Here is a 26,586-nt window from a genome sequence, read left to right on the forward strand (position 1 = left end):
TATGTCACTTGCATTTGCCCTATTTTACAAGATTGTGATTTCTTGCATTACTAAATGTGTGACTAAGCCTCTGATAAAAATGATGACTAGGCAACTTGAACATATATATTTATTTAAGAGCTGTACATGTATATATTTATTTATGAACTCAAGATTGTAATAGTGTAGCTCTACATATGGGAAGAAGCAACATAGGGTATTTCACTTGGACTAAAACAGATTTGAAAGACATGTGGGCCAAAGACTTTTGGCTACTATTAGCAGTGCCTAGGACATGGAACAACAGACTGGTTCCAAATAGGAAAAGGAGTACATCAAGGCTGTATATTGTCACCCTGCTTATTTAACTTATATGCAGAGTACATCATGAGAAACGCTGGACTGGAAGAAGCACAAGCTGGAATCAGGATTGCCGGGAGAAATTTCAATAACCTCAGACATGCAGATGACACCACTCTTATGGCAGAAAGTGAAGAGGAACTAAAAAGCCTCTTGATGAAAGTGAAAGAGGAGAGTGAAAAAGTTGGCTTAAAGCTCAACATTCAGAAAATGAAGATCATGGCATCCAGTTTCATCACTTTATGGGAAATAGATGGGGAAACAGTGGAAACAGTGTCAGGCTTTTTTTGGCTCCAAAATCACTGCAGATGGTGACTGCAGGCATGAAATTAAAAGACGCTTACACCTTGGAAGGAAAGTTATGACCAACCTAGATAATGTATTGAAAAGCAGAGATATTACTTTTCCAACAAAAGTCCATCTAGTCAAGGCTATGGTTTTTCCAGTGGTCATGTATGGATGTGAGAGTTGGACTGTGAAGAAAGATGAGCGCCGAAGAATTGATGCTTTTGAACTGTGGTGTTGAAGACTCTTGAGAGTCCCTTAGACTGCAAGGAGATCCAATCAGTCCATCCCTAAGGAGATCAGCCCTGGGATTTCTTTGGAAGGAATGATGCTAAAGCTGAAACTCCAGTACTTTGGCCACCTTATGCGAAGAGTTGACTCATTGGAAAAGACTCTGATGCTGGGAAGGATTGGGGGCAGGAGGAGAAGAGGAGACAGAGGATGAGATGGCTGGATGGCATCACCGAGTCGATGGACGTGAGTTTGAGTGAACTCTGGGAGTTAATGATGGACAGGGAGGCCTGGCGTGCTGCGATTCATGGGGTTGCAAAGAGTCGGACACGACTCAGCAACTGAACTGAACTGAGTCCAGTAAGAGCACACTGAAGATCATCAAAATACTGGCCTGACTGAGAAAAAGGTATTCTCTGCAGTATGGAATAAAGTGGCCATGAACTGCCTCCTAAATGGTGATTGAATTTGTAACCATGAGGGGGCACTGCCAGCTAAGGAGTGTCCCTTGCTATTTGTTCTGTAAGAATTCAGTCGCTAGCTACTGTAGTCACTTCTACTCAATATACCCTGAAAGGAATTCAGTGCAGTGATCCAAATGAAGTACTCTGTGCTCTGGGAAAACTGGTAAAACAAGCCTTCAGGTAGATGTTTACAGGAGAAAATTTTATGAATCCAAGTTTCATCTTCTTGTACTTAGAAAAACGCTAAAGGCATTAATTGAGCTATTTGTTTCTTGTACCTAGTGGCAAACTTCTTCTGAGATATTTGATTGTACTTCTCCAAAATCACATTTAAGCTTATCTCTCCAACCCTCTTGGGTGTGGTTCATCAGAGCTATCTGAGAGGCAGTCTCCTGAGCCATAAGTAAAACTCACAACTCTCAGTTCTTAGTTCAGTGAACATTTGATAATTTGACTAAGGTTGGGGACTAGCCATTCTGACCACAAAGGAAGAAGTACCTTCTTCTCACCAGAAAGCCAGGTGACTCATCTTCAAGGCTAAGGATAAGTGTACCTTTGCCATGGGAAGTCTGGCCTTTGCTCTGGCTTTCCCTGCTAAGCCTTCCTCTCATTTCCTTTGTGTTTGCTCCCTCATCTCCTCTGTCAGCACCTAGAGTCAGTTTGGACTCTAGGTGTAGGAAAGGAGCTGGGTAAGTAGGCACTGTTTCAGAGGACAGCTTTGCCTGTCTGTTGGAAGGGGCAGAGCTCTCAGTCACCTGGAGTAGACAGACAGCGGAAGCATTTTCAAGTGTGCTCCTGCTTCCTGCAGGCAGGCTTATGTGATTCACCCTGTAAGGGTGAAAGGAGAAGTTGCAATCTGAGAATTAAGACTTGTTCTGATGCCATCTGATTGAGGGCCGCACCAAGCAGTCTGCTTTCTCTTTCCTTCAGGCCAATAGCATCATGCATCCTTGGGTAGCCATCCTGGGCCTCCTACTCCTGCCAGGTAAGTGAATAGGTGGATTGTGCTTTGGAACCCCAAGGATGTAGGGGGTGTGTAGGGGGTGTGTGGGCATGGTGGAGGGGGGCTTTGTCAAAGGTAATGGGATCAAGCTCAAGTTCTAAGAATTAAAAAATCTATGGGTAGGTGAATAAGGCATGCTGTAGTGCAGTACATCTTAAGCTGCCATTTGTGTTTAAATTAAAAAAAAATAGTAGGTATATGGATGTGTATGCATGAACTACTCAAGTGTATGTAAGAGAGTAACCGTGGTTGAGGGTGGGAAGAAGAAATGGGGATGGGTGGGAAGGAGACAAGTCCTTTATTGTGCCATTTTGTACTTTTTGATTTTTTTAACCATGTGTAACTGTTTCTTTTAAGAAGAAAATATTTTAACTTCCCTGGTTTTCCAGTGGTTAAACTTTGTGTTTCCAACGCAGGAAGCACAAATTCTATCCCTGGTTGGGGAAATAAGATCCCACATGTGGTGCCATGTGGCCATAATTTTTTTTTTAATCAATAAACAAAAATTTTAATTTTTAATAAACAAAATTAATTTATCTCATTTTTTAACATTCTATGAGATAGGGGAAATTTTTAGGAATAAACATGATCCTAAATTAAAAAAAAAATCTCTAAAAGTAGGAATATGAGGAAAAGTACATTTTTTATATTATATTCTAACAAATTTCTTACAGCATAAATTACCTTTATAATTCAAAAATAATATTAAGCAAAATTAAATATAATCAGAATTTCGGTAATAAAAACTAGACTTATTTTATATAACAATGAGTGTTATATTCCCAGAGCATTTCCCAGATTTACAGCCCAGTTCTAACTATGACTTGTTGTTGAATCTCAGATTTTTTTTTTAAGGACCACTCAGATTTCATTGGAGAAGGCAATGGCACCCTACTCCAGTACTCTTGCCTGGAAAATCCCATGGACGGAGGAGTCTGGTAGGCTGCAGTCCTGGGGGTCGAGAAGAGTTGGACACGACTGAGCGACTTCACTTTCACTTTTCACTTTCATGCATTGGAGAAGGAAATGGCAACCGACTCCAGTGTTCTTGCCTGGAGAATCCCAGGGATGGGGGAGCCTGGTGGGCTGCCGTCTATGGGGTCGCACAGAGTCGGACACGACTGAAGTGACTTAGCATAGCATAGCAGACTTCATTTGGCAATACAGTTTTTTAAACCGCTGCTGCAGGAGACAGTTTTCCTGCCTGTTTGTTTTTAAGAGGTAAAGTTTAATATTTGATTGAATATTGTCCAATTTTTTGGTTTCACCTGGCCAAATGGACAGTGCTCCATTGCAGGACAGTCATCAACTCACAAGAAGAGATCCCTGCTTGAATTTTTTTTAATTGATCCTAAATCCCATGATGGGCTTCCCAGGTGGCTCAGTGGTAAAGAATCCACCTACCAGTGCAGGAGACATGGGTTTGATCCCAGAGTCGGGAAGATCCCTTGGAGAAGGAAATGGCAACCCACTCCAGAATTCTTGCCTGGGAAATTCCATGAACAGAGGAGTCTGGCGGGCTACAGTCCATGGGGTGGCGAAGAGTCCAATACAACTAAGCAACTAAACAAAAACAACAAAGCCCATTATAAGCCTCAGTTCCTTCTGCTGCTGCTGCTGCCGCTAAGTCACTTCAGTTGTGTCCAACTCTGTGCGACCCCATAGACGGCAGCCCACCAGGCTCCCCCATCCCTGGGATTCTCCAGGCAAGAACACTGGAGTCGGTTGCCATGTCCTTCTCCAATGCATGAAAGTGAAAAGTGAAAGTGAAGTCGCTCAGTCGTGCCCGACTCTTAGCGACCCCATGGACTGCAGCCTACCAGGCTTCTCCATGAGAGTACTATAAACCCTTTTTTCTGAAAACTGATTTGTAAAGAGTTTACTAGGCTTCTGCCTTCTAGCCAACGATGCTGAAAGTAGGCTATTAGCTGTTTTTTCTTTAACCTAGAGAAGATTTGTGAGGTGAAATTTTTTGCATAGCCATTTAAAAAATTGCAATAAAATTGAAAATCAAAATTTTAAATGCAACAGTTTTAAAATCAGATTTCAACTGAGACAGTGACTGAATCTAGGGGAGAGGAAAAGCCACCTGTATGTATCAACATTTAGTAAGCAGATACCTGTCAAACACAGGATAAAATGCACACACACTGATGCATTGCTGGAGTGTCATTTGTTTCAAACCTTTTGGAGAGGAATTTGAATCATATTCACCAAAAGACTGAACATATTTCTGCCCTTTATCCTGATACTTTCTCTTATAAATCTGTCCTATTAGGAAGTAATCCTGAATACAGAAAGACATTTATATGATGTTTCATCCTCAAATATATCTGGTTGATAATAATACTGCTAAAGAATATGTTTACCAAAATAATGCATATATTAAATTTACAAACTCAAGATATAGTTAGATAATTTCAAACAGCATAAGCTATATAAAGAACAAAATGAAAATAAAATTAAAGTTAAAAGTTTGAGACCTCATGCTCTGGTTTCTCTTTATTTACAGATGGTGTAACCTCTTACCATCGAGTGACTGGAGTGGCGGGTCAGAGTGTCACTCTACCCTGCTACTATAATGGAGAAGTCACAAGCATGTGTTGGGGCCGAGGGGCATGTCCTTGGTTGAACTGTGGAACTAGCATCATCTGGACTGATGGATACAGAGTCACCTATCGGAGGGATGGACGTTATCAGCTAAATGGCAATATTCGTGGAAGGGATGTGTCTTTGACCATAAACAATGCTGCCGTGTCTGACAGTGGCTTGTATTGTTGCCGAATTGAGGTGAGAGGGTGGTTCAATGACATAAAAACCACCCTAGAGTTGAGGATCAATCCAGGTGAGCTTACCTTCCTACTTCTTTGATCACTTCCTGTGGGTTCCCAGAGATAAGAGTTTTCTGTTTGATATTAACTTTCTTTTCCTTTAGAAGGGAAAGAAAAGTTTCCTATGATCTTGTTTTCTAATAACTCTTCAACTGAATATCTTGTATTTGTGTAGCTGCTGCTGCTGTTGCTCTAAGTCGCTTCAGTAGTGTCCAATTCTGTGCGACCCCACTGACGGCAGCCCACCAGGCTCCCCTGTCCCTGGGATTCTCCAGCAAAGAACACTGGAGTGATTGCCATTTCCTTCTCCAATGCATGAAAGTGAAAAGTGAAAGTGAAGTCGCTCAGTCGTGTCCGACTCTTAGCGACCCCATGCACTGTAGCCCACCAGGTTCCTCTGTCCATGGGATTTTCCAGGCAAGAGTACTGGAGTGGGGTGCCATTGCCTTCTCTATGTTTTTGTGTAGAGTTAAGTGCTAAGACTAACCTTGATTCAAGACCATAGGCTAGAGGATCTTCCCAGTCAGCAAAATGTCTCCTGAAGCAGTGCTTCAGGAACACTAGTTGGATCATGAAAAAGCAGTCACTGTTCCACACTGAGATATAGTGAGTATTTTTATGGAGCTGAATTTCTTCTTGAAAATCTGACCTTTTCTCTGAGGTCAGTTCTTTGGAGAATTTTCAAATGTTCTTTAGTAACATTTTAAACTCATAGAGAGTTTCACACGTATAAAACAGGTAATATAAGGTCCTGTCTACTGCTGCTACTGCTAAGTCACTTCAGTCGTGTCCGACTCTGTGTGACCCCATGACAGCAGCCCATCAGGCTCCACTGTCTTAGGGATTCTCCAGGCAAGAACACTGGAGCAGGTTGCCATTTCCTTCTCCAATGCATGAAAGTGAAAAGTGAAAGAGAAGTCGCTCAGTCATGTCCGACCCTCAGCAACCCCATGTACTGCAGCCTACCAGGCTCCTCCATCCATGGGATTTTCCAGGAAAGAGTACTGGAGTGGGGTGCCATTGCCTTCTCCGAAGGTCCTGTCAAATAGATGTATTATTTGGTTTTGACAATTGTCAACTCAATTTTGTTGCATATACATTGAAAGAGTCTATATAGTTTCATCCCCTCCCTCTACCCTTGGATTTTTTGAAGCAGAATTCACAGCATATCATGGCTCAGCTGGTAAAGAATCAGCCTGCAATGCGGGAGACCTGGCTTTGATCCCTGAGTTGGAAAGATCCCCTGGAGAAGGGAATGGCTACCCAGTCCAGTATTATGGCCTGGAGAATCCCATGAACTCTATAGTCCATGGAGTCACAAAGAGTAGCATACAACTGAGTGACTTTCACTTTCACTCACATCATATCACTAAATTGCTTGTTTAAAAATTAAAATCGCCCTATTGCAATATGAGAACATTTTAATCTCAGTAACTGTTCACTTTTGGCTTTTAAGAATTTTGTGAAATCTAAAATTCTGGGAAGTTTATGTTTTCCTATCTTGATATAGACACTTTAATTTTTCTTACCATTTGGTGAAAGGAGCAGGTTCTAAAGGATTTTTTGGTTTCTAATGCTCTTTCATAGTAAATACTCTCCCACTAAAGTTTCTAATGAAAACAGAACCCCAATCAGAGCCTTTATAAGCTAGATCTCTTTTTTAGTTTAAATGAACTTGATATTTCAATTTCATAACTTTTCCTAACTTCCTCAAAGACACTGAGTTTATTTGATGAAGGCAAGTAAAATCAGGTCAATTGTGATGCAGAAAATAGCTGACTCTGGGAAAACATCTAGGAGGCAATTTAAGAAAGCTGGTGCTATACACATGTGGCAGGAGGCTGTGTGTGGAGAAGAGATTATTTTTGGAGCTGTGAAATTATATGATTGGTCCAGAGGAAGAAAGAAATTAATAGGGGACATTTATAGTGCTTATAAATTCTTTAATAGATGAATATTTGCAAAGTCACAGCTCTGTCCAGTGGGAAACGAGTTCATAACTGAGCCAAAGTGACTCTCTACCTCCAACCCAATACTTTACTTAAGTTTTCTTGCACTTTTCAGAGATTGAGCTTACTTTCAACGTCTCTTAGGGCTCTTTCTTGGCAGCTTTTCATAGCCTTAGTGTCCTAGCTTCTTCCTTAGGAAATATTTACTCCTGCTACTGCTAAGTCACTTCAATCGTGTCCAACTCTGTGCGACCTCACAGACCGCAGCCCACCAGGCTCCCCCTTCCCTGGGATTCTCCAGGCAAGAACACTGGAGTGGGTTGCTGTTTCCTTCTCCAATGCATGAAAGTGAAGTCACTCAGTCATGTCTGACCCTCAGGACGCCATGGACTGCCGCCTACCAGGCTCCTCCATCCATAGGATTTTCCAGGCAGTACTGGAGTGGGGTGCCATTGCCTTCTCCGATTTACTCCTGAGCAAGACACATTAGTGAAACAAGATGATTAAATTTCCTCTTTGTTATACTCCTTTGATCAGATGTTTTTCTTGCTTCCTCTTTTTCTTAGGTTTCGTTTCAAACTGAAGGGAGGGGATTGAGACTACACTGTTCTTCAAAATCTTTAACTACACTGTTAGACCCAGGTCAGCAAACTGTAGCCATAGGACCAGATCAGATTCTAAAATAAGCTCACCAACAGTTTTTTTTTTTTTTTAATGAATAAAGGTTTATTAGAACACAGCCCCATCCATTCATGTATATACTATCTATGACTGTTTTCAGGGCTTCCCTGGTGGCATATGGCATCTGTATTATGCAGCATATGTTAATGATGTGAATTAATCCACATTTAGGATGCAGATATGTTGGGAGGGTACCCTTAGAACTGACAGAAGCGAATGCTATTTGTTTGGTTAATAGTCTGGTTCTTGGGAACTACTATTTGGGTTCTAGTCATGTACTGCTGAGAGGACAAAGACAGCTTCAGGCTCTAGACACTTTCCCCTCCTTCACGGATGCTTATGAAGATATGTAAATCTGATATTTATGACTAGTCTTTACAAACTGCTTCAACACAAATCCCTTGTGTCATTTTTTAATGGCAACACCTCCCGAAATATCATCCTTTAAATGCCGCTGTTGCCTTGTTGTGACCATGTCTTCACTCCCTCCTCAGTCACAGATTCTAGTTGACCCATGACAAGAACTTGGAGTTCATGGGAGATAAGTGCTGAGTTCTGCCTGGGGACAGTGTGCTTGGTTGTGTTGGTGCACAGGCCCAGCACGAGTCTCTTGTTTCCTGCTGCTTGATGAATCCCTGCTTTCATGTTGATTTCTAGCTCCACCTACAACGACAACGACCACCACCACTACAACAACAACTACCAGCACTACTCCTACAACCACCACCACTACTCCAAGAACAACCACCACTACAAGAAGGACTACTACCACCACTACTCCAAGAACAACCACTACAAGAATGACAACTCCCACCACTACTCAGAGAACAACCACTACAAGAAAGACAACTCCCACCACTGCTCCAAGAAGAAACACTACAAGAAAGACAACTACCACCACTACTCCAAGAAGAACCACTACAATCAAGACAACAATTACTACTACTCCAAGAACCACTACCACCACCAGCACTACTCCAAGAACAACCACCACTATGAGAAAGACACCCATTACTACTACTCCAAGAACCACTACCACCACCAGCACTACTCCAAGAACAACCACCACTACAAGAAGGACAACTACTACCACTACTCCAAGAACAACCACTACAAGAAAGATACCTCCCACCACTACTCCAAGAAGAACCACTACAAGCAAGACAACCATTACTACTACTTCAAGAACCACTACCACCACCACCACTACTCCAAGAACAACCACCACTATGAGAAAGACACCCATTACTACTACTCCAAGAACCACTACCACCACCAGCACTACTCCAAGAACAACCACCACTACAAGAAAGACAATCATTACTACTACTCCAAGAACGACTACCACTACTCCAACAACCACCACTACTACTCCCAAAACAATAACCACCATGACTCCAACAACTACCATGACTCCAGCAACCACCACCACCACCTCCACTACTCCAAGAACAACCACCACTATGAGAAAGACAACCATTACTACTACTCCAAGAACCACAACCACCACCAGCACTACTCCAAGAACAACCACCACCTCAAAAAAGACAACCATTACTACTACTCAAAGAACCACTACCACCACCAGCACTACTCCAAGAACAACCACCACTACAAGAAAGACAACCATTACTACTACTCCAAGAACCACTACCACTATTCCAACAACCGCCACTACTACCCCCAAAACAATAACCACCATGACTCCAACAACCACCACCACCATCTCAACTACTCCAAGAACAACCACCTCTAAAAGAAAGACAACTGTTACTACTATTCCAAGAATGACTACCACTACTCCAACAACCACCACTACTACTCCCAGAACAATAACCACCACAACTCCAACAACAACCATGACTCCAACAACCACCACCACCACCTCCACTACTCCAAGAACAACCACCACTACAAGAAAGACAACCATTACTACTACCTCAAGAACGACTACCACTACTCCAACAACCACCTCTACTACCCCCAAAACAACAACCACCATGACTCCAACAACCCCCACCATCACTACTCCAAGAACAACCACCACTACAAGGACAACCACTACCACTACTCCAAGAAAAACCACCACTACAAGAAAGACAACCATTACTACTACCTCAAGAATGACTACCTCTACTCCAACAACTGCCACTACTACCCTCAAAACAACAACAACCACGACTCCAACAACTACCACCACCACCTCCACTACTCCAAGAACAACCACCACTACAAGAAAGACAACCATTACTACTATTCCAAGAACAACGACCACTACTCCAACAACCACCTCTACTACCCCCAAAAGAACAACCACCATGACTCCAACAACCACTGCAACCACCTCCACTACTCCAAGAAAAACCACCACTACAAGAAAGACAACCATTACTACTACCTCAAGAATGGCTACCTCTACTCCAACAACCGCCACTACTACCCTCAAAACAACAACCATGACTCCAACAACTACCACCACCACCTCCACTACTCCAAGAACAACCACCACTACAAGAAAGACAACCATTACTACTATTCCAAGAACAACTACCACTACTCCATCAACGGCCACTACTACCCTCAAAACAACAACCACCACGACTCCAACCACCACCACCACCATTACTCCAAGAACAACCACCACTACAAGAAAGACAACCATTACTACTATTCCAAGAACAACTACCACTACTCCAACAACCACCTCTACTACCCCCAAAAGAACAACCACCATGACTCCAACAACAACTGCAACCACCTCCACTACTCCAAGAAAAACCACCACTACAAGAAAGACAACCATTACTACTACCTCAAGAATGACTACCTCTATTCCAACAAGCAGCACTACTACCCCCAAAACAACAACCACCATGACTCCATCAACCCCCACCATCACTACTCCAAGAACAACCACCACTACAAGGACAACCATTACCACTACTCCAGCAATGACTACCACTATTCCAACAACCACCATTACTACCCCAAAAACAACCACCATGACTCCAACAACCATAACCACCACCACCACTACTCCAAGAACAACCAAAACTACAAGAAAGACAACCATTACTACTACTTCAGCAATGACTACCACTATTTCAAGAACCACTGCTACTACCCGAAAAACAACACCCACCACCAGTCCAACCACCACCACCACCACTACTCCAACCACAATGGTCACCACTGCTCCAACAACCACCACCACTGCTGTGCCAACAACCATCAACACCACTACTTCAACCATGACAGTCACCACTGCTCCAGTGACAGTGAGGTCCTCTACTTCTGCTCTTCCAATGCCAGCACCCACAGAGGACCTCCAGCCAGGTAAGCAAAAGTACTTCTAAGTGCAGAAGTTTTTAAAGTAAGGATACGCACCATCCAGAGCATGGTGTTAAGGCAGATGTACAATCTAGGGTAGGGATTCTTAACAGGTTTCCAAACCTGGCTTCACAGAATCTGTGAACAACTTGTACCCTCTTATATTCATCTTTTGTATCTTTAAGCATTTTCAGAGTGAGAGGGACCTAGGGTTTTTACTAGATTCTCAAAGGAATCATTAATAGCAAAAAAAAAAAAAAAAAAGCCAGACCACTGCTTGTGGACATCTAAGAAGGATGATGCATTCGGCCCTGTTTAACATAGAATTATGAGGAAAAAATAAGAGTGCCAGAACAGGGCCAAGTGAATGAGACTCTGTCTTACAAGGAGCTCTGAATAGAGATCATTTAATCCATTTTGAAGCCTAACCCAACACTTGAGGATAAGGTTTCAGTGAAGTTAATGCTTACTCTGTTTCCTCTGTCAGGAAACATGCTAACTGCTTTATAAGTATTAAGCCCCTTAATTCTTATGACAACCCCAGGACTGATGCTAAAGCTGAAGCTCCAATGCTTTGGCCACCTTATGCAAACAGCTGACTCATTGGAAAAGATCCTGCTGCTGGGAAAGATGGAAGGCAAAAGGAGAAGAGGGTGGCAGCGAATGAGATGGGTAGACAGTATTGCTAACTCAATGGACATGAGTTTGAGCAAACTCCAGGAGACAGAGAAGGACAGGGAAGCATGGCATGCTGCAGTCATGGGGCTGGAAAGAGTTGGACACGACTTAGCAGCTGAACAACAAAAGAAGTATAAAAAGTGAAATATTTCTGCTGTTAGGCTCTCAGATCATTATCAAGATCAGATTTATTCATGATAATGAAATGCTTACGTAGCAGGGTAATACCTCAAGGACATCTATTAATATATTTCTAAGAAACAGTCAAAGGGTAATTTCTGATTTAGTTTTGTTTGTTCTTTCTGCTGGGGGTGTAAATTTTCCTCCACTAATTGAACACTACTTTTCCGTTCTTGTCATTCCTATAGCTTCTTTATCTTCTCCAACTCAGACAGCAGAAAGCCAGCCTACTACCCTGTATGAAAGAAACATAACCAGCTCACCATGGCACTCTTGTTCAACAGGTAACTTCAGTTTCTTTCCTGAACACCTGGGAACATTCAAATTTTGATAATATTAGCACATTGTTCAGAGCACATATTCTGAAATAAGACAAGCATGACTTGAATGCCAACAATGGCTATTCCACTCAGCTATGCAACTTGAACAAATGTCTTATTACCCTCTTTGAATCTGTTTTTATCCTTTGGAAAATGGGGGAAATATTACTTATTCTTACAAGCGTTATATGAGATAAAGATCTGGGGACACAGTTACAAGGTAAATGATAGAGTGGCAACTATGACTGTTACTTAGAATATCCAGAAATACGTACATTTGAATGACACAGGCAGCTTGTATGATTTGGGATCATCCACATACATATCCACATTTTTCTAAATAAAATGAATCAGCCTTGTTTTTAAACTTATTTCTAGGCATACTTCCCTGGACAGAGCCTTAAAACAATTAAATCCAAACTGGTCCAGACCAAACCGGTTGCCTGTTTATGCTTCCTCTAAGTCCCAGAAACTACACAGAGCCAGGAGGTTCCCCTGCTGCCTTGTCGAGCTTTCATTTCACATGGACACTTTGAGTTGGGTTGAGGACATGGGCACCAGAGCCAAAGAGGCAGGTCCCACTAGGATTGTACTATTCCACTCCCAAAGACTCCAGTTCTCCGTAGTTTTGGAAAGTCCACATTCTTTTGAGATGTAAGATAAGTCTGTTTTTCCTATAATGGAGAAAGATATTGAATTGTCATCTTTCCCAACTAATTCTGTTACCCATGGTGATAAATTTGGAGAGTGCCACATGTGAACCCCTTTGTAATGCAGAACTGGCTTATTTGTCCATGTGCCTGTGAAGCATCCAACAAGGTCAGATTTTGTAAGATTTTGTAAGACTTGTGCATATGATTCATCATGCTCAGGAGTTGCTATAGGAGACCCCCAGGGTAGCCTACTTTGCCAATCATTCAAGGAAGCTCTTAATTGAAAATGAACATGCAGCAGGACTCAGAGAGGGACCAGTTTGATTGAAATTAGCTAATAGTGACATTTGGTTTTGAAAGTGAAATCCTTGGTGTGAAGTGTTTCTTGGCACAGAAACAGAAAGCAGATAAAAATACAGGTAAGAGCAGTTGGGGCAACTGCACCCCACACTTTTAGGCTAAGAGGAAGAACAAAGTAGAAAATGGGAAATTATTCTCTGAAATATGTCACTAAAACCTGGTCAAGTAGACTTGGCAGCATGGAACAGGCATTGCAGCAGCTGTGTCCCCACGACTTCTGTGACTGCTGCCGTCTTGGCAGCATCTCTGAGGCCCTTCAGCCAAATCCTCACAGTGCCCGAGTCACACTTCACTGGGTTAAAGCCTCACAAAGCCAAGAATGTTAGTCCAGGAGGAATTTTGGTTTTCTTAGGGCCTGCACCTACCTTTTCAGATGCATGTGCCAGCAAATTGTTGTGCATTATTTCATTTAATTCTTTCAGGGCAGGTTTATTTCTTGCCATTGCCAGACTGAGGAGGACGTTTAGTTCTACTTTAGACAAACATCTTCCAATTCAACTGCCCGCCAATGGCAGTTTCAAGCTGCACGCCCATGGGCAAGTTGTTTCATTCCTCACTACATGTTTGTAAGGAATGAAGGATAGGATATTTGGAAAATCCATTGCATGGTATTCCTTCCCCATTGCTCCTATTGTTATATAGCAACATAATTGTGATACCTGATATTTGTTTAATATGGTGTTAAGCACCTTACTTGTATTATCTAATGTTATAACTTTATGAGACGGGTGCTATCAACAGCTTGTAGTTCAAGGTTACCCCAGCTAGAAATATAAATACATACATTTACATGCATATGTATGTAATATGTATGTAAAGGACATTGATCGAGGTCACATTGGTAAGTGACATGTCAGCACTGAAGTCAAGTTTCATCTAACTCAAGTCCTTTTTATTTTTTTAAAAACATCACTCACTCCATAGCTTAAGCATTTAAGGTTATAACGTAAGTCATACACAGAGACTAGACTGTAGACACTGTCTGTCTCTGGAAGAAGTAGTGTCGGGATGTTTAAATTGTAGATACAGTTCTGTAAACTGTTAAAATTTCGGGGGATATGGTTAGTTCATTTTCACTACCATTAGAACATGATGGTTTTATAGCTCTGTCAGTAGTACGGGAATCTCTGAGACCTGCAGAATTTACATTGGATGGGAACATAGTGTGTGCGGTGGTTATAAGCTGAGGCTGTTGTCTTTTAGTAGAGTTGGAAACTTCAACCATTTCAGCACCTCATCTAAAATTTCGGATTCAGAAAATGGGTATAAGGATGTAAAGTGCTTGTATATAATAGATACTCAGTAAAGAGAAAATCCTGTATTTGACCTATAGTTGCTTAGACGGGCCAACTGTATATGTTCTGTGGAACAAAAGAGATATTTCAAAACATTATTAAAATTTGGGCATTCAAAACTTTAAGGCATAGTATCCTTTTATATTGGGATTTTAGGTAGTATAAGGTATACTGGTCTTGGGAGTGACGTAATATATTTCCTAAAGCACATTTGGATCAGTGTCTGGGCACACTGGCATATAATGTAGGAGTTGGATGCCACCTGTTTGAGGTATCTTAGTGCATTTCACTCACATTTTGAATGTAAAACCAATGTAATGTTCATTTTGAACAGAGTGGTTCTGCTCTTTGGATGTGTAATGACCTCTGAGCACTCACTGGAAGTTTCTGAGCTGCCATGAAAATACTGATTATTTATCTGTAAGTGGTAATTTTTAACCTAGTTCTGACAATGGGCCACTCTGACTTGTCTAAAGTTGTCAGTAAATTTTCTGTGAGCATGCATTTTTTTTTCCCAATAGGGAGAAAAAAAGGGTTCATTTTCAAAGGGTCCATGACAAAATGGTTAAAAAGCACAACCTTACTAGTTAAATTAATAAATGTTAGGACGGAGGAGCCTGGTAGGCTGCAGTCCATGGGGTCTCGAAGAGTCGGACACCACAGCGACTTCACTTTCACTTTTCATTTTCATGCATTGGAGAAGGAAATGGCAACCCACTCCAGTGTTCTTGCCTGGAGAATCCCAGGGACGGGGGAGCCTGGTGGGCTGCCGTCTATGGGGTCGCACAGAGTCGGACATGACTGAAGCGACTTAGCAGCAGCAGCAGCAGCAGCAGCAGTAACTTGGTATTATTTTGGGGATGCCTATAGCATTAGGCCATATAATTATTCAACTTTCCCTTCATTACCAGAAGGCAGTGTGAATATATTTGGTGTTCACAGGAAAGTTCAATATCTTTGTAATTCTCATTAATTTTCTTTCTTGTTGAGCAGATGGAAATGGCACTGTGACCCAGTCTCCAGATCCTCATTGGCATAACAATCAAACTGTAAGCATATTCCTTCCTATTTTATTAGCTTGATTCACTTATATGTCTCTTCTGGAATCAAGTTACATTTAGAGATTATTATTGTCAGACTAGTCCACTGATTGATTCTTTCTAATTTAAAAAAATAAAGGAAGAAACACTTTGACTCTTAAATAGGGATAGTTTAATTAATTTTAAAAGTCTATATAAATACACTACCTTGTTAGAAATAGCTGAAAAGTTATATTTTACTTTTGTATTGTAGATGGACGCTTTACTGTCTGAGCCAACAGGGAAGTCATATTTTACTTTAGACACACATATACACCCAGGACAGAATTTCTCCTGACCAGAAAATAAGAAAAAGAGAGTGAATTAATTCAGGCATAGTGACTTAACATTACATAACAAGAAAGACTTAGATCATTGTTAGAGAAATAACATGCCTTGAATTGATGTAGTGGAATGGGGGCCATCCCCACCAAAAATATTATGTCAGTGAAAGTGTGATTCCTTAAACATAGGCCCCCTAATATCCTTTTCCAATCCAATTTTCCTCCTATAGAGAAATTTTGAGGCCACTGCTGAGTCTTTCTATATATAATCCTCCCCATATGATGACACATTAAGGTCCTAAGGTCTTCAAACTCTTTGATTCTGTAATTTGTTCTTGCATTTCCCCCACAATTAGCTTGGGAAAAATCCAAGGGACTACAGTCTCATGATGTTCATCAAAGCCTCATCTTTGTGTGTAAGTTAGAAGAATTTATCAGTGAGATTTTTCACTTTTGGCTCCTTTGGATGAAACAACTTTCCTTTCACTATGTGCAAATAACTCTTAGAAGAAAAAAAACATGAACAGATTCAGGTATGAGAGTAATCTTGATTGCAAGTGGTGAGAAATTGCAGCATGGACATTATAAGAGAAATTCAAGTTTAAGCAAAGTGGGGTTAATGTGACGTCAAATGGCCTTATGTTGCATAACTTAGTGACAATGAGAACACTACCACGTAGGAATGATATGAAAGATTTAGTCACTCTGATGATATGGGTACTGATTGATCTGCTGGATATGGGCTGAATTTGTTGTGCTTGTTAAATAGCAGAACTGCCACCATGTAAATGTCATGTTAGTCAGACTTATGCTAGTTTAAAAAAAAAGAAACAAACACTGTGAATGAGAAGATTGTTTTTGACCTCAGTTACCTGCAGGACAGGTATATTCAGTAGCAATTAATCTCTTCTATATAATGTAAGCAATACAGAAGCAAGTTCACAATAGGTGGTAGCATAATTGTGGGCTTTTTGTGTCTTGACCGTGAAGATATCAAGTGTCTCCCAAGTATCTTGAAACCAAGCAGCATATATTTCCACCCAGCAGGTCAACTTCTTGAGATGCATCTTGAGGAGAGAATGAACATATACATAAAGATGTATAAAACAAGATATACATTGCTGCTGTTTATAATCATGAAAATGTTATAAACAACCTAAAAGTTCAATAATAAGAGATTAATAACTTATCAATTAAGCATGCCCATTTATTGCCACTGAAAATGTTGTCACTTCAGTGTACTTACTGCCATGAGAAGAGAGTGTCAATTGTTAAATGAAAAAACTAACTTTTCAGGTAGCATTTGGACTTCCCTGACAGTCCAGTGGTTAAGACTTCATGCCTCCAATGAAGTACGTAGAGGTTCGATGGCTGATTAGGGAACTAAGATCCCACAAGCCATGTAGCATTGCCAAAAATGAAAAAAAAAATTATTATATATAGGTTTTAGATACAAAATAAAATGATGTATATACTGTAGTATACATTGGATACGGTAACTGTGTCTGTTAAGAAAACTACTAGAAAGATAAAATTCTAAAAGGGTATGTAATGAAAAATGGTAATAGTAACTATTTCTGGATGTTGAAATTATGGTTGATTTTTGTTTTCCTTTCTTTATCCTGAGCTGCACACTCAAATATGAACTTCCAGTTTTTATGTAACATAATATTTTTTAAAAAGCCAGCAAAGACTGCTTCCTGTAACCCTGTGTTCCATCTAACTGCTTTCCCTCCCACAAGTAAGGTGATAACACAGCTTTTCCCTCTCAAGGCACTGACTGTTTTCCATTTAGGCAAGGACACCCTCAGAGGCTAGGTCACCCTCCTGTGTATTCCTCATAGTATTTATCAGGAGGTACCTGAAGTACCTTTCCCAAGAACCCTATTTAATCTGCATTTGACAGAAAAAGAGGTTTGGAGAGGCTAAATAACTTGCTAGGGTTACAGAGCAACTAAATAAAAGTTAGTCTGGGATTCTGACTCCAGAGATTAAACTCTTATGCAGGAGGAGACTTGAGACTTAATCTTTTTCTCTGCTTTTCACTTCCTTTCTGTAAAAATACCTACCTGGTAGGACATCTTTAGAATTAGAATTAAGCTATGTAAAGAAGGCAAGCATGATGATGACCTGGTATATTTTGGATTTACTTTAGGAAGTGAAGATCTCTCACACTAGGAATTTTTTTCCCAATTGCACAGCATTTTAATTTTTAAGCGGAGCCATGAAGCTGAGCAGCTACTTTCATGCCCATTTATAAAGACATAGAATCTTGAATTCTAGTTCAAAAAAGTGTTTAAATTAATGGCTAGTTTCAGTAACTGAACACATTCAAATAGAACCACCATGGCAACTTACATAGGAACCAGAATTGTTTTTTATTAGTCTCATAAGAGGATTATTTATGAAAAGAGATTTTTTTAATAAAATATATAAATTAATAAAGCACAGTCATTTGAAACATACAGTTTGAGTTTTAACAAGTCTGTACCCTTCTCTAAATATCACTGCAAGTAAGATGTAAACATTTCCACCACTCCCAAACACATTTTGAATTTTGAGTTGTCTTAGAATTTCATCATAAGGCTATAACTTTACATCATTTGGTCTTACCCTTCATGATCCAGAACTAGCAAGGGGCCAATAAACAATAATGTGACTGGGTATATTATTTTCTGAAATGTTTTCTGCCTGTAACTCTAACAAGATTGTTTTATTTTTCTGTTTTGTGTTTGATCTGCTGATGTTTCTGTAGATTGCGGTGCTGGCACAAGAAACATGGATGAGCACCAACAAGGGAGTCTACATTGGAATCTCGGTTACTGTTTTGGCATTGTTGGTCATGTTTGTGGTATTCTGGATTAGGAGAAGTAAGTTACCTCAGGACTGAAATATTCAGAAATATTCTTGAGCCCACAGGAGTATTCTTGAGCAACATGTTTTCTGTTTCATATAACTTTCTTGGTTCTTACCTTGTTCTTTTTTTTAAAATTTATCTCAAATTTATTGTTCCACAAACATTGAACAAACATTCTCAGAATTTAAATATGGAGAAATAAGCACTGGTTGTGTAAAGTTGAGATTTGGAAGTCAAAAGCCAAGGTTATATACAAGATTTGTTCCCTCCCATTTTGTTCTTTTCGCATTCCCTCAATAACAATATTTTATTCCTATCGGGAGTAAAACTGTTGATGGTTTTATAACACCCACTTAATAGAAGAAGCACAAGAGACATTAGGTGGGTACATGATTTCAGAGCTAGGAGAAGAACAAAGGGTTTCACATGACAGTCATCCAGCACCTCGTGGTCTCCTTCCACCAGTTGTGTGTGTATGTGTGTGTAAAACGTATCTTCTATGGGAGAAGTGCAATATTCAGGGTTTTTTTCAGTGAAATATAATGGCATTAAAGTAAGCTAGGGCATGTAGGTCAATACACTAAACCTATGAATCAGAAGATATCCTATACAAAGGGGCTTACTTGGCTCCTAGAGATTCAAGAGAAGTTACCTGGAGTTATCAGGTTAGGGTCCAGATTGATTTTTTTCTCCTTTTTAAAAAATATTTTTTCTTCTAAATTGATTTTTTTTAAGACTCTGAGAGCTGTACTGATTTTGCACATATTAAAGTAATAATCGCAATAATATACTTTGGAAAAAAATCTCAAAAACTCTTTGGCTTATATGTTTTATTTTCTCTTCATGTTTTCCTCAATTTAGGATATTTTTGCCAGGGTAGCAAGGCGGAGCTACTACGGTATGTTTGAAATGGTTTGTGTAAATAATGCCGTTTGATGTTCTTACTCTAGTAAACATAAGGAAAATTTCTCTGTCCCTCTCCTCTTTTCCTTCCGAGTTCTCTATTTTATACTCAGATCCTGCAAAATCTAGTATATACGGCACCTCCATTGTTGTTCAACCTTCCAGTGATGATTTTAGCATCTTTATGCTGCTGCTGCTGCTGCTAAGTTGCTTCAGTCGTGTCTGACTCTGTGCGACCCCATAGAAGGCAGCCCACCAGGCTCCTCCTTCCCTGGGATTCTCCAGGCAAGAATACTGGAGTGGGTTTCCATTTCCATCTCCAAGCATTTGTATATTTCTCTGGAATTGTGTCATAACTGCTACAGAAACAACACCTCAAACCTTATCTCTTAGAGCAAGAGAATTAAATTGCAGATATTGTTTCAGTGGTCATTTGAATGGGTTGTTTAGTTTATTTGATTTCATTCAGTGCTTTATTTATTGCATGTCTTTTGGATTTCTATTATATTCTGAAAAGATGAGTAGAACAGACAGAAAACGTATATATGAATAAACAGGACCTTATAGAACTTTCAGAGAAATACCATGGGGAATACTGGAGCAGGGCAGTAGGCTATGTGAGTGAGCCCCAAAGAAGCAGAAGGCAGCTCTGCAAAAATCTTCAGGAAGACACCTCCAGGCTGAAGACCCGCAAAGGCAGGGGATAGGGACATGCCTCCAGCTCCCCACGGTTCCCACCATCCCCTGTTATTCCATACCCAGCCTGCTCTTTTCATTTGCATTAGTTGTCTGGCCTCACAGGCATTTCAATTTACAGTTTTTGCAAATGTACCCCTTCACCCAGTAAAAAATTAAATCTTCTTTGTATGCATCCCTGCAGTCATTTTCCCAAGCATCTGTAAAGGTAGGAAACCAGTGCCTACTTCCAACAAAATAAACTTCTTCATCTGGTCCAGCTTGGGTTTTAAGCAAAGTCTTTCTTTGTTCTGAATTCGTCCCTCTTTAACTGCCATCCATTGTTCTTAGTTCTCTTTCATTGGATGTTTGTACCCAGTCTTTCCTACATCTGAGTTAATCACATGAGCCAGTCCACAAAATACGCCTTGAATAATCTCCAGCATATTGCAAGTGTTCCATAGATGCTGGATTTTATTATTGCAGACATGCAGTAAACCTGTGAGACAGGCAGTAGTATTATTCTCAGTTTACAAATTATAAACATGTTTAGAGATGTTAAGTGCCAATCCATGGTCACATCACACAGCAGGTCTCTTAGAGTCCAAAACTCAGGCCTTTAGGAGTTTTTGACTGTCAGCTTCCAAGAGTGGAAAAAAAATAAGTGCTCCCTACAGACAGAAAAACATGAATGATAACATCCTTTTAGTTCACTTTTGTTCTTTCAATGTTTACTTCTTTAAAGTTTCAGTTTTCAATCACCTAATTAGAAAGAAAATATTTATTGTAGAAGATGTTGTATAATATAGAAAAGCAAACAAAACAAAAACAAAAAGGTGTATTTTCCCATGTTATTTTGGGGGCAGCTATATCACATTGACTCATTTTGAGCTGCTGAACAACGAACCTGTTTCCATGCAATATGACTAATCTGTTTAAAGATCAGAGCTGATGAAGACTCAGTGCATTTCATATCATTTCTGGGCAGGCTTAGGTAATAAAAATAGTGCCTACAGACAACTTCTAAAAAAGCATTGATATCAAAACTCCACAAATGACCTTTGTGTAAACTTGATTTGTGAGCATTCATGTTATAAAACTCATCTAACCCATTGCTTTCTAATTTTGACTGTTAAGGCAGGGTGTGATTTTTGACTCTGTGATCTAGAACATGCTTAATGAAGCAATACTATTTTACTGCCTCTGATATGCTCTGATATTTTTTATCAGTTCAGTTCAGTCGCTCAGTCCTGTCTGGCTATTTGCAACCCATGAACAACAGCACGCCAGGCCTCCCTGTCCATCACCAACTCCCGGAGTCCACCCAAACCCATGTCCATTGAGTCGATGACGCCATCCAACCATAACATCCTCTGTTGTCCCCTTCTCCTCCTGCCCTCAATCTTTCCCAGCATCACAGTCTTTTCCAATGAATCAGCTCTTCGCATGAGGTGGCCAAAGTATTGGAGTTTTAGCTTCAGTGTCAGTCCTTCCAATGAACACCCAGGACTGATCTCCGTTAGGATGGACTGTTTGGATCTCCTTGCAGTCCAAGAGACTCTCAAGAGTCTTCTCCAACACCATAGTTCAAAAGCATCAATTCTTCCACACTCAGCTTTCTTCACAGTCCAGCTCTCACATCCATACATGACCACTGGAAAAAGCATAGCCTTGACTAGACAGACCTTTCTTGACAAAGTGAAGTCTCTGCTTTTCAATATGCTATCTAGGTTGGTCATAACTTTCCTTCTAAGGAGTAATTGTCTTTTAATTTCATGGCTGCAATCACCATCTGCAGTGATTTTGGGGGCTCCAAAAATAAAGTCTGACACTGTTTCCACTGCTTCCCCATCTATTTGCCATGAAGTGATGGGACCAGACGCCATGATCTTAGTTTTCTGAATGTTGAGCTTTAAGCCAACTTTTTCACTCTCCTCTTTCACTTTCATCAAGAGGCTCTTTGGTTCTTCTTCACTTTCTGCCAGAAAGGTGGAGTCATCTGCATATCTGAGGTTATTGATATTTCTCCCAACAATCTTGATTCCAGCTTGTGCTTCCTCCAGCCCAGCATTTCTCATGATGTACTCTGCATATAAGTTAAATACACAGGGCGACAATATACAGCCTTTATGTACTCCTTTTCCTATTTGGAACCAATTTGTTGTTTCATGTCCAATTCTACTGTTGCCTCCTGACCTGCATACCGGTTTCTCAAGAGGCAGGTCAGGTGGTCTGGTATGCCCATCTCTTTCAGAATTTTCCACAGTTTATTGTGATCCACACAGTCAAAGGCTTTGGCACAGTCAATACAGCAGAAATAGATGTTTTTCTGGAACTCTCACTTTTTCGATGATCCATCGGATGTTGGCATTGATCTCTTGTTCCTTTGCCTTTTCTAACACCAGCTTGAACATCTGGAAGTCTACGGTTCATGTGTTGCTGAAGCCTGGCTTAGAGAATTTTAAGCATTACTTTACTAGTGTCTAAAATGAGTGCAATTGTGCGGTGGTTTGAGCATTCTTTGGCATTGCGTTTCTTTGGGATTGGCATGAAAACTGACCTTTTCCAGTCCTGTGGCCACTGCTGAGTTTTCCATATTTGCTGGCATATTGAGTGCAGCACTTTCACAGCATCATGTTTCAGGATTTGAAATAGCTCAACTGGAATTCCATCACCTCCACTAGCTTTGTTCGTAGTGATGCTTCCTAAGGCCCACTTGACTTCACTTTCCAGGCTGTCTGGCTCTAGGTGAGTGATCATACCATTGTGATTATCTGGGTCGTGAAGATCCTTTTTGTACAGTTCTTCTGTGTATTCTTGCCACCTCTTCTTAATATCTTCTGCTTCTGTTAGGTCCATACCATTTCTGTCCTTTATGGAGCCCATCTTTGCCTGAAGTGTTCCCTTGGTATCTCTGATTTTCTTGAAGAGATCTCTAGTCTTTCTTATTCTATTGTTTTCCCCTATTTCTTTGCATTGATCACTGAGGGATGCGTTCTTACTCTCCTTGCTATTCTTTGGAACTCTGCATTCAACTGGGTGTATCTTTCCTTTTCTCCTTTGCTTTTCACTTCCTGTCTTTTCACAGCTATTTGTAAGGCCTCCTCACACAGCCATTTTTTTTTTGAATACTTATATATATTTATCTTAAATACAGGATCAGTTAAGTTCAGTTCAGTCGCTCAGTCATGTCCGACTCTTTGTGACTCCATGAATTGCAGCTCACCAGGCCTCCCTGTCCATCACCAACCCCAGGAGTTCACCCAAATTCATGTCCATTGAGTTGGTGACGCCATCCAGCCATCTCATCCTCTGTTGTCCCCTTCTCCTCCTGTCCCCAACCCTCCCAGCATCAGAGTCTTTTCCAATGAGTCAACTCTTCACATGAGGTGGCCAAAGTACTGGAGTTTCAGCTTTAGCATCATTCCTTCCAAAGAAATCCTAGGACTGATCTCCTTTAGGATGGACTGTTTGGATCTCCTTGCAATCCAAGGGACTCTCAAGAGTCTTCTCCTACACCACAGTTCAAAAGCATCAATTCTTCGGTGCTCAATTTTCTTCACAGTCCAACTCTCACATCCATACATGACCACTGGAAAAACCATAGCCTTGAGTAGACGGACCTTTGTTGGCAAAGTAATGTCTCTGCTTTTGAATATGCTATCTAGGTTGGTCATAACTTTCCTTCCAAGGAATAAGTGTTTTTTAATTTCATGGCTGCAATAACCATCTGCAGTGATTTTGGAGCCCCCCAAAATAAAATCTGAATCTGTTTCCACTGTTTCCCCATCTATTTCCCATGAAGTGATTTGACCGGATGCCATGATCTTTGTTTTCTGAATGTTGAGCTTTAAGCCAACTTTTTCACTCTCCACTTTCATCAAGAGGCTTTTTAGTTCCTCTTCACTTTTTGCCATAAGGGTGGTGTCATTTGCATATCTGAGGTTATTGATATTTCTCCCGGCAATCTTGATTCCAGCTTGTGTTTCTTCCAGTCCAGTGTTTCTCATGATGTACTCTGCATACAAGTTAAATAAGCAGGGTGACAATATACAGCCTTGACAGACTCCTTTTCCTATTTGGAACCAGTCTGTTTTTCCATGTCCAGTTCTAACTGTTGCTTCCTGACCTGCATACAGGTTTCTCAAGAGGCAGGTCAGGTGGTCTGGTATTCCCATCTCTTTCAGAATTTTCCACAGTTTATTGTGATCCACACAGTCAAAGGGTTTGGCATAGTCAATAAAGCAGAAATAGATGTTTTTCTGGAACTCTCATTTTTTCGATGATCCAGCGGATGTTGGCAATTTGATCTCTGGTTCCTCTGCCTTTTCTAAAACCAGCTTGAACATCAGGAAGTTCACAGTTCACATATTGCTGAAGCCTGGCTTGGATAATTTTGAGCATTATTTTACTAGCATGTGAGATGAGTACAATTGTGTGGTAGTTTGAACATTCTTTGGCATTGCCTTTCTTTGGGATTGGAATGAAAACTGAAAGGGTCACAGTCCTCAGCTACAAAACACCAGCCAAACCATTTCCTGGCCATCTTTGAGACTGTGCCTCCTGGTTTAGTACTTCAATTTGGTGTGTGGTATTTGTCTTCTTACATTATAAATTTTTGTGTTCTATTGCATGAGTGTCTTGAAAGAGACCAGTGTGAGTTTTTTGAAACTAAAAGGTGTGATTTTTTACCTCCTTATTAAAAATAATTTCCTGTAACTTCATATTCACAATTCTAGAAGCTTCTATTCATTTCATAGGATGTTTGAATGGGATTCTGAGAAATGCAAATACCCAGGCTTGAATGAACATAAATATGCTGCTCATATTTGAGAAGTGATCTCCTTTTCTCTTACTCATGTTATTCTACAGTGTGATTCCATTGAAAGAGTCTCACATTGGAGCTTTGAAAAATGCAGCTCCGAAGCCTATCCAAGAAGAAGACAATGTCTACATTACTGAAGACTAAGTCCTGGATCCAGATTCTAAAGTGTTATGCCCTTGACTGTAGAAGACAGTGACCAGATACTGTGTCAGAGTGCTTTCAATCAGCTGCACAATTTTTCAGTCAGTTTCCCATGGCATTCCTATGATTCAGGGCCACTGGGTAGAGCGATGCTAGCTCAACTGTGTAAAGTCAACCTCTGTCACAGAGTCCTAATTTTGTATACTAAATTGGCTCAAACTTTCTGATCATTGCAGCTGCTGCTGCTAAGTCACTTCAGTCGTGTCCGACTCTGTGCGACCCCATAGACGACAGCCCACCAGGCTCCCCCGTCCCTCGGATTCACCAGGCAAGAACACTGGAGTGGGTTTCCATTTCCTTCTCAATGCATGAAAGTGAAAAGTGAAACTGAAGTTGCTCAGTATGTCCGAGTCTTAGCGACCCCATGGACTGCAGCCCACCAGGCTCCTCCGTCCATGGGATTTTCCAGGCAAGAGTAGTGGAGTGGGGTGCCATTGCCGGAACATTGCAGAGGTCTCTTCAAAACATGAAACATACTTCTTAGAATTGTACATTCTCTTTAGACCTCACGAATCCTGTTTTCCATCAAGAATTCTCATTGACGAGATAGAAAAAAACACTTCTACCTCAGTTACCAAGGCTATCGAGAATACCTGAAAACAACTTAGAATTAGGACATCTAGTCTGGGACTTAGAGGACTTAACATGGAAGCATTTCATAATTGTCCCTGCCCCCCCCCCCCTTTTTTTTAAATAAAGTGTCTCCAAATGTGATATTGCATAGGGTCCTCAAGGTTTCAAATCATGGTGTGTACTGGCTTTTATTTATCCAATAGAAAAATGGAGGTGAGTGTGATTTTTCCATTATAGACAAATTTGGTTTCTCAGCGTTCTGGAAATACAAGGCATTAAATGCTTTCTTTGGGAGGAGGATGGTATTTTAGCAGTTAGAAGAAGCAATGGTATTGAGTAGACTATGAAGGCACCAGAAGAAAATCAATAGCCATATAATTTATGATATTTTTGCTACCTCAGTGCCACAGTTCTAGGTACTTATATTGACAACTGGGAGACTCTGATTTTTAGGATGAGTCAGGGCAGAAATAAATACAAGGAAAAAAGAGAAGGAGGGAGTAGCAAAAGAGGCTTTCTGTTTTAGAAAATAGAGTTTGCAAATATAATAGTATTGTTTGAGAGTGTTACCAGTTTCTACAAAATGCTAA

At 40.6% G+C, this 26,586-nt stretch overlaps 1 protein-coding gene across 1 annotated transcript in view; it reads left to right on the forward strand.

Moving 5' to 3' along the window:
- Positions 1–25,346, forward strand: part of LOC112586849 (mucin-2-like) — a 72,106-nt gene extending 46,760 nt beyond the window's left edge. The window contains exons 2-8 of the mRNA XM_045166552.1: positions 2,250–2,304; positions 4,835–5,167; positions 8,441–11,119; positions 12,160–12,255; positions 15,593–15,648; positions 18,718–18,832; positions 25,270–25,346. Coding sequence (XP_045022487.1) covers positions 2,262–2,304; positions 4,835–5,167; positions 8,441–11,119; positions 12,160–12,255; positions 15,593–15,648; positions 18,718–18,832; positions 25,270–25,274 — 3,327 coding nt within the window. The 5' untranslated portion in view covers positions 2,250–2,261 and the 3' untranslated portion in view covers positions 25,275–25,346. The remainder of the gene's footprint in view (positions 1–2,249; positions 2,305–4,834; positions 5,168–8,440; positions 11,120–12,159; positions 12,256–15,592; positions 15,649–18,717; positions 18,833–25,269) is intronic.
- Positions 25,347–26,586: the final 1,240 nt, after the last annotated feature.

Source organism: Bubalus bubalis, chromosome 9 (assembly GCF_019923935.1).
Source record: "Bubalus bubalis isolate 160015118507 breed Murrah chromosome 9, NDDB_SH_1, whole genome shotgun sequence".
NCBI lineage: Eukaryota > Metazoa > Chordata > Mammalia > Artiodactyla > Bovidae > Bubalus > Bubalus bubalis.